A 16111-nucleotide genomic window follows, 5' to 3' on the forward strand; every position below is an offset into this window, starting at 1 on the left:
CATTGCCATGCAGTACAGTTTAGTGCAGTAGAGTACAGTAGGGTACAGTACAGTAACATACAGAACATTATACTGTACTCAACTGAACTCTACTTGTTACTAAACGTATGTGTACTGTGTGCTCTGCTTTACTGTAATGTACTGTCCTCTACTGCAGTGGTTCCCAAACTTTTTATAGTCCCGTACCCCTTCAAACATTCAACCTCCAGCTGCATACCCCCTCTAGCACCAGGGTCAGCGCACTCTCAAATGTTGTTTTTTGCCATCATTGTAAGCCTGCCACACACACACTATACAATACACTCATTCTTATGTTTAATAAATGTCAGTTTTTGTCACAACCCGTCTCGTGGGAAGTGACAAAGAACTCTTATAGGACCCAGGGCACAAATAATAATATAATAATAATAAATCATTTTGCTCTATTTAACCATCTTACATATAAAACCTTATTTGTTCATTGAAAATTGTGAATAACCACAGGTTAATGAGAAGAGTGTGCTTGAAAGGATGCACATAACTCTGCAATGTTGGGTTGTATTGGAGAGTCTCAGTCTTAAATCATTTTCCACACACAGTCTGTGCCTGTATTTAGTTTTCATGCTAGTGAGGGCCGAGAATCCACTCTCACATAGGTACGTGGTTGCAAAGGGCATCAGTGTCTTAACAGCGTGATTTGCCAAGGCAAGAAACTCTGAGCGCAGGCCAATCCAGAAATCTGTCAGTGGCTTCTGATTAAATTCAATTTTCACAGAACCGCTTGTTGCAATATCGATGAGGCTCTCTTGTTCAGATATCGGTAAGTGGACTGGAGGCAGGGCATGAAAGGGATAACGAATCCAGTTGTTTGTGTCATCCGTTTCAGGAAAGTACCTGCGTAATTGCGCACCCAGCTCACTCAGGTGCTTCGCTAGATCACATTTGACATTGTCCGTAAGCTTGAGTTCATTTACACACAAAAATCATACAATGATGGAAAGACCTGTGTGTTGTCCTTGTTAATGCAGACAGAGAAGAGCTCCAACTCCTTAATCATAGTCTCAATTTTGTCCCGCACATTGAATATAGTTGCGGAAAGTCCCTGTAATCCTAGATTCAGATCATTCAGGCGAGAAAAAACATCACCCAGATAGGCCAGTCGTGTGAGAAACTCGTCATCATGCAAGCGGTCAGACAAGTGAAAATGATGGTCAGTAAAAAAAACTTTAAGCTGGTCTAGACCGGACATCTGTGGACGGACCAAATTTCAGCATCTTTTCTACGTCCATGGATGTCAGCGTTGGACGGTGCTCACTGGGTTAATATGAAGAAAAAATGACTTACTGGACTGTAATTAGTTACTAGTGTCATTCTTGCTGTGGAATTGTAAACGACAATTCAGTCACTGTGACACATTGCCTTTCATACAGCCTTTAATGAATTACCTCAGAGACGTGGGGGGGTTCTCTTCTCTTTACACTGCATTTAGCCTCCTTTGAATGTTATCTAAATCACTTGGCTTTCCATTGCACACTAATTAACCCATGTTTCATATGAAAACACAAACACTTTCTACAACAGACACAAAACACAAAGCCGCCATTTAGGAAGAGATACTGTACACGTTGCCACGACAACAGGGGACCATTTAATTTATGCTATCAATTCAATTCACATAACTTTTATATCCGGATAGGGAACTTTATATGTGGTGATGGGCTGGGGCATGCAAGACACATAGCAACATAGGACACAATATACGGTATCAATATATATGAGCGGAATAACTCACAATGTTATAAAACGCTACAAGAATTGTCTATGAGTATGTGCTCAGTATCTCATCATCCCCACCAGTGTGCAGTTATGGCTGGCCCATGGAGCGTCTCCATACATGTTTTATGAGTCAAATCAGTACAATCTCATGCCAGAAAATGATCTACGGAACCGCCTGTTGCCTGAAACTGTCACACCTGAAACTGTCAAACCTGTTACAACAGCTCAGGGGATTTGAAAAGCATGTGTATTCAGAGGGTGCACTCACTAACTCACACAACAATTGAGGTGGTACACTGAAGTTATGTTTTCTAATTGGGTGCAGTTCAGAAGTCAAGACTACATTTACATGATCAAAAGATTCCACATGGCCTCTCATTCATATGCTATGCATAATCATTTCCAGAGAGGGCTTTTAGTTTGCACTTCTAACTAGAACCTAGTGACCGTATGTCCACAACATTCCATAGTGAATATGAAATATTCCAAATGGTGCGTTTCCACTGCGAATTCTGGAGAGCTCCAAGCACATTGATTCATACAGCTCTACCATTACCAGACCACCAGGGTACGTCCCAAATGGTACCTTATTCCCGATTTAGTGCACTACTTTTTGACCAAAGTCATATGGAATAGGGTGCCATTTGGGACTCAAGCCAGAAAACACTACACAGGACCAGCTCCCTTCGAGTCGCCATGGCAGGTTGTTGTTAGAGCACTCGGTCTCCACATCCACAGATGGTGAGGGTTCAGTAAAGACTGACTCCTGTTAGGGAGTTGCCATAACACCATGTGTGTGGTGCTGTAATAGCGACACGTTCCTTGGACGGACAAACCCACTCTGTGATCAACTTAATCTCTCTGAGTTGTACAGCTGGAGAATAGAGGAGGATTTCCAACTAGGATCCTGCCAATTTCTCTGTTCTCTTTCCTCCTTCCTTCTAAAAACCCCTCTATCTTGTTCCCGGCATCAGTATTCCAGTGCAGTAGACGGAACGAGTGGGGATAAAGACGGAGAGCCTTGGTTATCTGGTGGGCTTTGAAGACGGGAGGTTACATAACGCAGGATTAATATTCCACACAGTAGCACGAGGAGAAGGAGATCAGTGAGATGCTCTTCCTCCCACAGACACAAACCCCTGGCGCCTCTGAACTTCCTCCTGCTCCCCTCTCTCTCTCTCTCCTCTAATTGGTGGCGGTATGGTCGTGAGCTGTATATCTGCATTCTCTAAACATTAGCATGTGCAGGCCACTGTGTGAGTCTGCGTCTAAAGACACACAGAAAGCAAATCCCTTTGTTCTAATAATGTAGAGTTTTCAAAGCCATATGGGAAAAACGGCAGTCTACCATCACTTTTAACACAAGTTGCTCCTGAATTAATCCAACGTTTGAAAGCATATTTGTCCTAATATTACAATATAGTAGGCCTACGTTTGTCAATCAAAATATATGTGTATGTGAAAACATATTTACAGTTTTTTAATCTGGCAGTGTTTACCTGCCAAAAATCATGTCTGCAACTGTATATACTGTATGGCATTCCCTGTATTTATCACTTGTTTGCCCTGTGCTCTCGGCCTCTAACTCTCCTTGTCTTTATCAGTGGCCTTGATCTTCCCTGGAAGTCAGTCATCCAGTCTTCCTCAGTCTCCCACACACACTCACTGCCGCAGACGTCATGACCTGGCTCATCCGCACCCACCCACCCACGCACGCATGCACACAATGAGAGCACAGAGCTGACTCTCCCTATTCATTCCCTCTTTCAGTGCTGTGCAGTTGAGGCACACTATACCTGCATTAAAGGGAGTTAAGCATGTCATATACTGTATCATCATCCCTAACGTCAATGCTTCCCTCATTCATTAGTTTGCTTTGCATTCTCAAGATCCGGAAACGAGGTCTCATTCTAGTGCAGTATTCTCAAATAGATAGTACACGTCCTTGGAGTTATTTCAGAGATAAAAAAAATACCTTGTTTTTCTAAGAGGTATCTCTAAAGGGAAAGAATGTTTACTGCAGTGACATTTCCACTGCTGGCGTCATTAGAGACAATGGCAGGCGAAGGACGGCCTCCTCTGTAGAGGGGGCTATTCGGCTAGTGGTGCTTGGTGGTAGTGAGAGCAGTAGATTGAGTCCCTTAGGGTTTGGGGAGGCTGTGGATGCATTACGGAGGATTACCTCATAAAGCGGAGCACAGATCCCATCGATCCACTCCAGCTGCAGCCCCGGCAACTCGTCCTTCCGGTTTCGATCAAAAATGGCCTGGAACACAAACACACGCTTAAGCCTCATGATTCCTTCACCGTCTGTTCCACTTCCTTCCTACACACACAGTAGCCCTGGATCATGATTCTCAGTTCCATTACATTACACATAAGAGCCCAGATACTCGGTCTGAACATTAACACGCACCGCTTGCGGTACGCTTTTGGATGCATAAGGACTTTATCTTTCATATCAGCAAGAAATCATTTCCTAAAAAGAAAAGGTTAAATTGATACACCTTTATAGGGTTAGTGTTCCCAAACGGCCATATCTTCATGTTACAGCGAGTGTTTCCGGAAGAGAGATAGAAGATCGAGGGACCACCTGTCCTAACTAGCTATCTAGCATGCTCCAGTAAATGTATATTTTGGATTTGTGAATTTATTTTAATGTGATATAAAAGTAAAGGGCTTTATGTTTATAGAACCGTATTGCAATTGAGAATCGATTCACGTTTAGACTTACATCAGCATGCTTGCACTCAGAAGAGAGGGGTGGATATATTTAAGGTATGTCCTTAAAAACATGATCCAAAATGCTAATTTCAGGCAGCGCTGACAGGGATATTTAAGACCAACCAAAAGCTGGTTTTAGCGGTAACGCAGTTGGTTATGGCATGAATTTTGACAGCGGAAACGCAGCCTATCCAGCCGTGACACACAATGCCCATATGCACATGGGACAAGATGTGCTTTTGGTGCCTGTATGCTGTATATTTTATTAAAAACCAAGCATACCCTCCTCTTAATGAGAGGGGGAGGGTATGCTGGGGGGCTCCCGAGTGGCGCAGTGGTATAAGACACTGCATCTCAGTGCAAGAGGTGTCATTGCAGTACTGCAGTGGTTCAAATCCAGGCTGTATCACATCCGGCCGTGATTGGGAGTCCCATTGGGCGGTGCACAATAGGCCCAGCGTCGTCCGGGTTTGGCCAGTGTAGGCCGTCATTGTAAATAAGAATTTGTTCTTAACTGACTTGCCTAGTTAAATAAAGGTTAAATCATTTTTAAAAATGAAGTCTGTTTTCTTTTTGTCCTGCCCAATTTAATCAAGTAGGCTAGTCAAGACCGTTGATATAGTGTTTGGCTCGTGAGACCGCTTGGAAATCAATCTTAACTTAAAACATTACGTTTGCGAGGAGTAAAACAGTGAGCTGACATTCCCTTTTTATCTATGTATTGTAGGCAGACCTACATTATTTTAGCCGTGCTTTGGATGTGTGTAAAATCCCCTCCATGATGTAGGCTACATGTGTCCATGCCCATGAAACGAGAGATGAAACCCTCTGTGACTACCAGTGATTTGTTTGTTTTCCGTTTCCTATTTTTTAAACCCAAGCCCTCCGTAGGCTACCCTTCCCCTAGACCCACTACAGCGAAGGCTGGTTCAACAGCAATGTGTTGTTCTTTTTTTTATGCTAGCGATTTTAGAATGCATTTATTGTTGTTGAAAAAATAAAACGGATTGCTTGTTTTTCGTAGAATTGTATTAAAACCAAATTTATTACAAAGATTCACTGTCCTGGTTTTATGGTGAGAACGTCCATGGCATGCAACTTCTGGAGAAGTGTGAATGCGATCTGTAAGATGGTTACAATATGTCTATAAAACATTATATTTGGGAGCAGTACAACGGTGAGTGGACATTCTCCCTTTCACTTTATATTGGATCGTTGTCCAGCTATTATAAAAGGTTTAGATGTGTGTAAAACTCTCCACAGTCTGTGTTGTTTTAATATTATATGGGTATGGGAAGCAATTATGGAGCCTGTAAGTGTACTTGGATATAGCCTATTAAAAACAAGTTGTTTTGTTTTGTTAAGAATTTGATTCAAATCTATTTTTAGGCCTTATCAATAATGAATTTAATCTTACTTATTGAAAACCTTTGGCATGTCCATGCTCAGCCATAATGTAATTTACAGCAGGCCTAGCCTCTATATCAGTATATTTCTACATTGAAGCTATGCAATTTCTTAGAACAATGTGGTCTCCAAACAGGTTCACGTTAACATATTTAGAATAGATGGGATAGGTCTACATTTTGTTATTTTGTTTCTGTAAGCTGTTTAACTTCTTTGGGAACGGGGGGCAGAATTGAGTAGCTTGGATGAATAAGGTGCCCAGAGTAAACTGCCTGCTACTCAGGCCCAGAAGCTAGAATATGCATATAATTAGTAGATTTTGATAAAAAACACTTTAAAGTTTCCAAAACTGTTAAAATAATGTTTGTGAGTATAACAGAACTCATATGGCAGGCAAAAACCTGAGAAAAATCCAACCAGGAAGTGGGAAATCTGAGGTTTGTAGTTTTTTAAGTGATTGCCTATCCAATATACTGTGTCTATGGGGTCAGATTGCACTTCCTAAGGCTTTCACTAGATGTCAGCAGTCTTTAGAACGTTGTTTCAGGCTTCTACTGTGAAAGGGGAACGAATAAGAGCTGTTTGAACCAGGGGTCTGGCTGAAAGCCTTGAGCTATTTATCGCGCACGGCCGTGAGCACGAGCTCCGTTCCCTTTCCTTTCTAAAGACAAAGAATTGTCCGGTTGGAATATTATTGAAGATTTATGATAAAAACATCCTAAAGATTGATTCTATACATCGTTTGACATGTTTCTACAAACTATAATGGAACTTTTTAGACTTTTCGTCTGGACTTAGTGCCCGCGCCTTGTGCATTCGGATTAGTGAACTAAACGCGCAAACAAAAAGGAGGTATTTGGACATAAAGATGAACTTTATTGAACAAAACAAACATTTATTGTGGAACTGGGATTCCTGGGAGTGCATTCCGATGAAGATCATCAAAGGTAAGTGAATATTTATAACACTATTTCTGACTTTTGTTGACTCCACAACATGGCGGGTATTTGTATGGCTTGTTTTGGTGGCTGAGCGCTGTACTCAGATTATCGCATGGTGTGCTTTCACCGTAAAGCTTTTTTGAAATCTGACACAGCGGTTGCATTAAGGAGAAGTTTATCTATAATCCTATCCATAACACTTGTATCTTTCATCAAAGTTTATGATGAGTATTTCTGTAAATTGATGTGGCTCTTTGCAAAATCACCGGATGTTTTGTAGGCAAAACATTACTGAACATAACGCGCCAATGTAAACTGAGATTTTTGGATATAAATATGAACTTTATTGAACAAAACATACATGTATTGTGTAACATGAAGTCCTATGAGTGCCATCTGATGAAGATCATCAAAGGTTAGTGATTCATTTTATCTCTATTTCTGCTTTTTGTGACTCCTCTCTTTGGCTGGAAAATGGCTGTATGTTTTTTTTTGTGACTAGGCGCTGACCTAACATAATCGTATGGTATGCTTTGGCCGTAAAGCCTTTTTGAAATCAGACACTGTGGCTGGATTAACAAGAAGTTTATCTTTAAAATGGTGTATAACACTTGTATGTTTAAGGAATTTTAATTATGAGATTTCTGTTGTTTTGAATTTGGCGCCCTGCAATTTCACTGGCTGTTGTCGAGGTGGGACGCTAGCATCCCACATATCCCAGAGAGGTTTTAACAAACTATAACGGACTAACACTGGAATTGGAGTTGATTCCAAGGCAATACATAAAAGAACTTGAAACAACAATTTATTTAGCCATGGAGCACATCCTGATTGGCCAGTGAGGGGCCAAGCCTCGACACACCCACAACTTGTTCATTCACCAAAACCCAGCCCTTTCGCGCCAACGCCAGCAACTGCGCCGATAATTGTGGGTGTGAAAACAGCTAAAATATTTATGAGACACCCCGAACCTATAACGCTACCACCAGTGATTAGATTGAACATTGCGCTCGGTTTGTTAAAATAGAGCCCATAAGGTCCTTGGACCTTAAGGAGTAACACTAGGCTCCTTAAGAGTACAACTTGGGTTACACAAAGACAGGCTCACACGTGGGGAAATAAAAGTATGAGAAAAAGGGCGAATGGCTCCTAGTCCTAGAACACAAATGTACACTTCAGTACTGCAATAGAACTGTTGTAGAACTGAATGTATAAAATGCACCCTTTACCATTATGCCAAACAAGTTCATTCCAGTTCCTATTTTCCATTCTGCCTCAGTCTCCTCTCTTGCTGCATGAACTTCTGAGGCTCCAGAGAGAGAGAGAGAGAGGCTGCACTTCACAGATAGTTACTGGGCTACGCTTGAATATTGAGTTGAATATTTAATTCACAACACCCACACACACGCTCAGCGCTAAAGGGTTTGACACAGGCTGCAAAGCAACCTGAGGCTAGTGCATTAGCTAGCTACTTCAGAGGGGAACCAATGTGGCCGGGCGTGATTAGTCAACCGGCAGTAATTACAGACGGACGCTACTCTGCTCTCCTCCCTAAGAACCTGCAGCACCGTTTGGACTTCAAAGCTCCAAAATAAAACACTAGCAATTCTTCTATTTTAGTGCATTGGCTTTGAATACAGTACTTATACATGTAGAATATACACTGAGTGTACAAAACATTAAGAACACCTGCTCTTTCCGTGACATAGGCTGACCAGGTGAATCCAGGTGAAATCTATGATCCGTTATCGATGTCACCTGTTAAATCCACTTCAATCAGTGTAGATGAAGGGTTTTTACGCCTTGAGACAATTGAGACATGGATTGTGTATGTGTGCCATTCGGAGGGTGAATGGGCCAGACAAAATATTTAAGTGCCTTTGAACAGGGTATGGTAGTAGGTGCCAGGCGCACCAGTTTGAGTATGTCAACAACTGCAACGCCACTGGGTTTTTCACTGTCAACAGTTTCCTGTGTGTATCAAGAATGGTCCACCACCCTCCAGTTGTGTCAAACTTGACACAACTGTGGGAAGCATTGGAGTCAACATTGAGGCTGTTCTGAGGGCAAAAAGGGATGCAACTCAATATTGGGAAGGTATTCCTAATGTTTTGTACACTCAATGTAGAACGATGAGTTGCCTCATGTCAAGGCTGACTAAAGTAAGACACTGAATCTATATTTATCTAGGATTATCTTGCAGGATTTAATCCTTCATAGAAGAATTCTGATACATTTTATGGCCCCTGTTGTCTACAGGTTAGAAGGACACAGCAGCCAATGGGATTAGAGGAAGGTGTCATTGTCACTTCTTTCTGTAAACTATAGACAGGGGCAGAGGTTAAATTGATGTTGTAAGTGTTTGGTAACAGGCTTGTGCAAGAGCATTATTCTAGGACATACAGAGCCACCTGATTAAAAACCTAGTCCAAATACTGCTTAAGGTACAGTAGAGCAGGGATCATCAACTAGATTATTTTTCTTGAGCGGATGGTCAGGGGGACGGAATATAATTACAAATAATTTTAGACCATAAGAAGCTCAAACAGATATAATATTTGATTAAAACATAATCATTTCAAACCTTGCCTACATTTGTTTACGATCACATACAGTATATCTCTCTATTATGCGTGGGAATACTTTGGAACAGTATTCAAATCACTTGGAGCTGATTTGCTGGTGTTTTTTGACAGTCTTTTATGTCCAACATTTAAACAATTTTGCTCCGAAAACTTGGTGGGCCGCCAGTTAGGGAACCCTACTGTAGAGGGAACACTGTGTACGAGCTGACAACTCTCCTCTCTCACACAGTGTGATGCAAGCTCTATGTAACAAGTGAACCATGTCTGGACTATAAATCCTATGGCCAGGGGTGAGAGTAGATTGAATTTCTTTCCCGGTGCAGAAGCTCTTATGTGTGCACAAGCTTCTTGTCAAACCACATCGCATTTTGGAGCATAAGGCTATACCACCGGTTTTCAAGGCCATGCCTTCATTTTTCATGCCTCTGACATGCAGTAATGATAAATAATGGTGTAAAAGCCTACAGTTTTCTTGATATTTTTTATTTTATTATTGTGATAGCCCCCCTCCGCTTCTCCATCACCCAAATCCAGACAGCTGATGTTCTGAAAGAGCTGCAAAATCTGGACCCCTACAAATCAGCTGGGCTAGACAATCTGGACCCTCTCTTCCTAAAATGATCCGCCGCCATTGTTGCAACCCTTATTACTAGCCTATTCAACCTCTCTTTCGTATCGTCTGAGATTCCTAAAGATTTGAAAGCGGCCGAGGTCATCCCCCTCTTCAAAGGGGGAGACACTCTAGACCCAAACTGTTACAGACCTATATCCATCCTGTTCTGCCTTTCTAAAGTCTTCGAAAGCCAAGTGAACAAACAGATCACTGACCATTTCGAATCCCACCGTACCTTCTCCGCTATGCAATCTGGTTTCCGAGCTGGTCACGGGTGCACCTCAGCCATGCTCAAGGTCCTAAACGACATCATAACCGCCATCGATAAAAGACAGTACTGTGCAGCTGTTTTCATCGACCTGGCCAAGGCTTTCGACTCTGTCAATCACCACGTTCGTATAGGAAGCCGTCGTTTCTCTAATGACTGCCTCGCCTGGTTCACTAACTACTTCTCTGATAGAGTTCAGTGTGTCAAATCGGAGGGCCTGTTGTCCAGATCTCTGGCAGTCTCTATGGGGGTGCCACATGGTTCAATTCTCTGGCTGACACTTTTCTCTGTATATATCAATGATGTCGCTCTTGCTGCAGGTGATTCTTTGATCCACCTCTACGCAGATAACACCATTCTGTATACATCTGGCCCTTCTTTGGACACTGTGTTAACAAACCTCCAAACGAGCTTCAACGCCATACAACACTCCTTCTGTGGCCTCCAGCTGTTCTTAAATGCTATTAAAACTAAATGCATGCTCTTCAACCGATCGCTGCCCGCACCCGGTGGGCCCCGTCCAGCATCACTACTCTGGACAGTTCTGACTTAAACTATGTGGACAACTATAAATACCTAGGTGTCTGGCTAGACTGGAAACTCTCCTTCCAGACTCATATTAAGCATCTCCAATCCAAAGTGAAATCTAGAATCGGCTTCCTATTTCGCAACAAAGCCTCCCTCACTCATGCTGCCAAACATACCCTCGTAAAACTGACCATCCTACTGATCCTTGACTTCGGCGATGTCATTTACAAAATAGCCTCCAACACTCTACTCAGCAAATTGGATGCAGTCTATCACAGTGCCATCTGTTTCGTCACCAAAGCCCCATATACTACCCACCACTGCGACCTGTATGCTCTCGTTGGCTGGTCCTCGCTACATATTCGTCGTCAAACCCACTGGCTCCAGGTCATCTATAAGTCTTTGCTAGGTAAAGCTCCGCCTTATGTCAGCTCACTGGTCACCATAGAAACAACCACCCGTAGCACGCGCTCCAGCAGGTATATTTCACTGGTCATCCCCAAAGCCAACACCTACTTTGACCGCCTTTCCTTCCAGTTCTCTGCTGCCAATGACTGGAACGAATTGCAAAAATCACTGAAGTTCGAGTCTTATATCTCCCTCACTAACTTTAAGCGTCAGCTGTCAGAGCAGCTTACCGATCACTGCAGCTGTACACAGCCCATCTGTAAATAGCCCATCCAACCAACTACCTACCTCATCCCCATATTTGTTTTAGTTTTTCTGCTCTTTTGCACACCGGTATTTCTACTTGCACATCCTCATCTGCACATATATCACTCCAGTGTAAATTGCTAAATTGTAATTACTTTGCCACTATTGGCCTATTTATTGCCTTACCTCCTTACTTCATTTGCAGACACTGTATACAGATTCTTCTATTGTGTTATTGACTGTACATTTGTTTATCCCATGTGTAACTCTGTGTTGTTGTTTTTGTCGCACTGCTTTGCTTTATCTTGGCCAGGTCGCAGTTGTAAATGAGAACTTGTTCTCAACTGGCCTACCTGGTTAAATAAAGGTGAAATATATATAATATTTTTTTATTCGACTCATGTTTTACCTGTACAGTGTACCCCCACTATTCATTTTGCCGGGACGCCGTACCGGACCGTACAGCCTTACTTTCACCACTGCCTATGTCATAGGCTTTATATAGCCCAAAAACAACAGTGAGATTTGCTCATATGATGATGTACTCACAGACGGGGTGAGCTTCAGTTCAGATCTCTCTCTGTCCCCCTGCTCAAAAAACTCACTGGTGACCAGTTCTGCCACCTAACAGGAGAACATCAGAACAACTATTAGCATGAGAGAACACAATGATTTTTCCAGGAATACAGTGAAATGCCAGGCCTGAGAATATTCACAATATCCTAATATGCACTTTTCCGGTGTGCGTGAATGAAATAGCCTGTCCTTTTTACCTTGCGTGATATTTCCCAGGGTTTGGTGACGGCCCCCAAGTCACACGCTGTCATCAACATGGACCTGTGAAAGTTCAGTCAGACATTCGTAATCTCAGTTGAAACACCCACAATCCCCTCAACAACAAAAAAACACCCAGTTTTCTACATCACAATGATTTACTTACCTACACATGTCTCTGTGGCCTTTCACGTTCCAGTTGTATTCGCCTTTGTTGACCAGCTCAAAAAATGTGTTTCTGTTCCTAAAAGAGAGGAAGGATGAATTCTAGGCCATTTTGTTCACTCTAGTGTGAGTGATATACAATCCACAAGGAGGCAGTACAGACTAGAATATTTGTTGTCTAACCAAGAGCTGTGAGCATGAGAATACAAACAATGCATTCTTACCTGTACATCAAGTTGGTATGTAAAAAAATAATAAGATAGACAAAACAACTAAACTGACTGCACTACGCTTTATGCTGTATGAGACAATATCGTCAAATATGTTTATTTCAAATCCCATCTGCCGGACACAATAAAGTACATACTCGAAGTATAGAGTGAGGTCAGTGGCCAGGATGGACTGTTTCAACAGCTGCATGAGGTCTCCGTACTCTCTGGACGACAGGTTGGAGAAGATGTTGTGTCCCTGCACACACAGAAGAAGAGGCTCAGAAAACATTTCATGAATCACTGTCTAATTCAGCCTGAGTGTCGGTCTGTTTGTGCTATTATGCTCCCTGAAACTCCCTGTCACTCTTGGCTCAACAACGACAGCATATATGTTGGCAAGAGCACAAACCGATCTGGTACCAGGCTTTGTCTACTTCATCAACATGAACACAATAGTTCTTATGGATTTCTTTAACCCGGTACAGGTGAATAAATAACCTAAACAGTGTTTTGTGGCAAAATCTAGTCCAATCTGTACATGAGCAAAATAAAGGTGTCATGATCTGACTAGCAACTCCAGCATGACGTTGTGGCTGTCAGCACATTCAGTCTGTATCTTGAGAGGGATTCCTCAAGTGTCACATCTATATGTGTAGTGCTGATAAAGGGGATGGTGTGAGCGTGACACTCACTGTGTGTGTGTGTGTGTGTGTGTGTGTGTGTGTGTGTGTGTGTGTGTGTGTGTGTGTGTGTGTGTGTGTGTGTGTGTGTGTGTGCCTGGAGTCAAAGGCAATCCATCAGGGATCAGAGGGAAAGCTCTTAAGAAGTAAGTGCCACTTCTCACTCTCTCTCCTTTTCATATCATTCCAACAGATCTCTCTCCATCATATATATATAATATTTCTCAGTCCCACTTAGAGTGCCCATCACCAGGGGAATGCCCAAGAAGAGAGAGATGGTGAGATATGGGGAAGGAGAGAGGGGCTTCTTGAACCGGGCGACCCCTGATTCTCTCTGTTCACGCTCGAGCTGAGACTGAGGTTTTCTCCAGCACTGCAAGACCAGCCTCTATCCTCAGTTCATTGGTTCCCATGAAATATTGAATACCATAACGTCAGAGACGTAGAGTTCTTTTTTCTTCACTCTATCTTAATGAGAGGAAGAGAGAGAGAGAGAGAGAGAGAGAGAGAGAGAGAGAGAGAGAGAGAGAGAGAGAAAGGGAAAGACTGATAGCGGAGGGAGTGGCGTTCGTTCGTCGAGACGATCCGTTTTAATGAATGGTTCCTGCTGGTTGGTGGACTGAATCCGTGCGCTCGTTCTTTTCCCCTTCAATTAGACGCACTGCTCAATGATATGCTAATGACCATGGCAGTAATTCAGCCACTGTATCAACAGAAACCATTATGCTAGTCACAGCAAACATTTGTCAGCTTACTGTGTCGTCAGCGTCGTGATAACGAGTCTATTGGAGCCCTGCTGGCTAGCTCTTGTTTCAGCAGACACCGTGAAAACACAGCTAATTACCGACTGTCTGTCTGACCACACAAAACCAGTCGCTTGCTTAAAACGTCTCTCTCAACCAATCATTGTTTTTGTAATGACATTGATTTTTTTGGGGGGGGGGGGGGGCGGGGAGTAGCGTGATGTTTGTCTATTCTGATCGCTTCTCGCGCTGAGAACGTGGCTTTTTGTAATCCTGCACAAAATGATGTTTGTAGTCTGTCAGTAGCGACACAGTGATGTACCTCACCTCACTCTGCAGGATCATAACAGCGTGGTTGAAGTGGTGATGCTCGAGAGTAGCTGAGGTTCCATACAACAGAGACAAGGCTGAACCTGTCCTGTGAAAGTCAAAGAGAGAACGACAAAGAGAGAAAGGGGGATACATGGAGAGAGAGAGAGAGAGAGAGAGAGAGAGAGAGAGAGAGAGAGCGTTAAACAGGCAAAGCACAACACAAACACTGGAAGAGAGAGGATCCTCCATTGAGACCTCGCTAAGTGTCTTCACTAAATCACTCCACAGTCCACTGTCAACATGTTCTCACAGCTCAATATTGCAGCAAGTGAAGCTAATATCAGAGTCTGTGGAGGGAAAACCTTCAGTGTTCACCATCTGGAATCATTCTGGGCCAATGGGTCAAAATGACACATGGGCTCCTGATGGTGACTGCGGCGTGTGGGCAGATCCACTAGATTCAACAGTTGTTTTTCCTGCGGCTCTAATTGTGCTCTCCACCCCAGCCGCGTTTAAACTCTCTCTCCTCTCTCTCTCTCTCCCTCAAACAGACTCCTATGTACATCTTATGCAATTTGTTTCTCTACTCTAGTTGAGCTGGGCTGGATTATAACAGATTGTTGCAGGTGGACTAGCAGAGCACAGAGTGTGTGTGTTTGTGTGTGTGTGTGTGTGTGTGTGTGTGTGTGTTAGTGATGGGTGGGTTGACTCATAGAGAGAAAACAATGCATAAAAGATCCATGAATGTATAATTATTGTGCAATTAATACTGATAGACTACATTGAGTTTTTTTCTTTCATTATTTTTATCTGGCGTTAGTGCGTAAGCCTAAGCTTTAAGGTCTAACTGTACGCACGCCAAATACACAACAATTACCAAATGCTTTTGGAAACTTGGGTAGAAAAGTTAACGCCGATCCACTGAGGCAAAAAGGTTGGAGATGAATTCAGTTTGAGAAAAGTTGCGAAATGGAGAGTTGAAAATAAAGACAAGGGAGGGCCAGAACAGTAGCCTAATGTTTGAGAAAGATCTTATGTCGGATGACTGTGAGGCGCTGTACAAATTTGACAGTCACAAAACTAGGACTTCAAATATTGAACGTCAAGGGAACTGTACTGTCTATAACAGTGGAGGCTCCTCAGAGGAGGAAAGGGAGGACCATCCTCCTCAGTGAATTTCATAAACATTTTAATAGTGAAACACTTAAAAAGTTAGATAATAACTATACAAAATATATTCACGTCACCAAATAATTGATTAAAACACACTGTTTTGTAATGAAGATCTACAGTAGCCCCAACAGCACTCTGTAGGGTAGCACCATGGTGTAGCTGGAGGACAGCTAGCTTCTGTCCTCCTCTGTGTACATTGACTTCAATACAAAACCTCGGAGGCTCATGGTTCTCACCCCCTTCCATAGACTTACACTGTAATTATGACAACTTCTAGGGGACATCCTCCAACCTATCAGCGCTCTTGCAGCATGAACTGAGATGTTGTCCACCCAATCAAAGGATCAGAGAATGAATCTAGTACTGAAAGCAGAAGCTACAGCCAGCTAGCACTGCAGTGCATAGAATGTGGAGAGAGATTTCGTATTTTATTTTCACTTTCACTTACTAAGCTATCAAACGCAGCTAGCTAGTTTAGCCTACTCAAATACCCGGCTCAAACAGAGGGATGCTATGTTAGCTAGCTGGCTATGACTATCCAACACTGGAACTCTTCTGTCAAGGTAATTTATTGCCA

At 42.7% G+C, this 16111-nt stretch overlaps 1 protein-coding gene across 2 annotated transcripts in view; it reads right to left on the minus strand.

Moving 5' to 3' along the window:
• Nucleotides 1–16111, minus strand: part of LOC115160789 (dual 3',5'-cyclic-AMP and -GMP phosphodiesterase 11A) — a 54301-nt gene that overhangs the window by 2702 nt on the left and 35488 nt on the right. Inside the window, exons 15-20 of one of the 2 annotated variants that reach the window (XM_029711195.1) lie at nt 14377–14467; nt 12782–12882; nt 12416–12493; nt 12249–12312; nt 12025–12099; nt 3938–4021 (exon numbers count right to left, since the gene is read on the minus strand). In XM_029711195.1, coding sequence (XP_029567055.1) covers nt 3938–4021; nt 12025–12099; nt 12249–12312; nt 12416–12493; nt 12782–12882; nt 14377–14467 — 493 coding nt within the window. Of the gene's footprint in view, nt 1–3937; nt 4022–12024; nt 12100–12248; nt 12313–12415; nt 12494–12781; nt 12883–14376; nt 14468–16111 lie in introns of those variants that run through there. The other variant, XR_003869114.1, reaches the window with a different exon arrangement.

The sequence above is a fragment of the Salmo trutta genome, chromosome 24, assembly GCF_901001165.1.
Source record: "Salmo trutta chromosome 24, fSalTru1.1, whole genome shotgun sequence".
Classification (NCBI taxonomy): Eukaryota; Metazoa; Chordata; class Actinopteri; order Salmoniformes; family Salmonidae; genus Salmo; species Salmo trutta.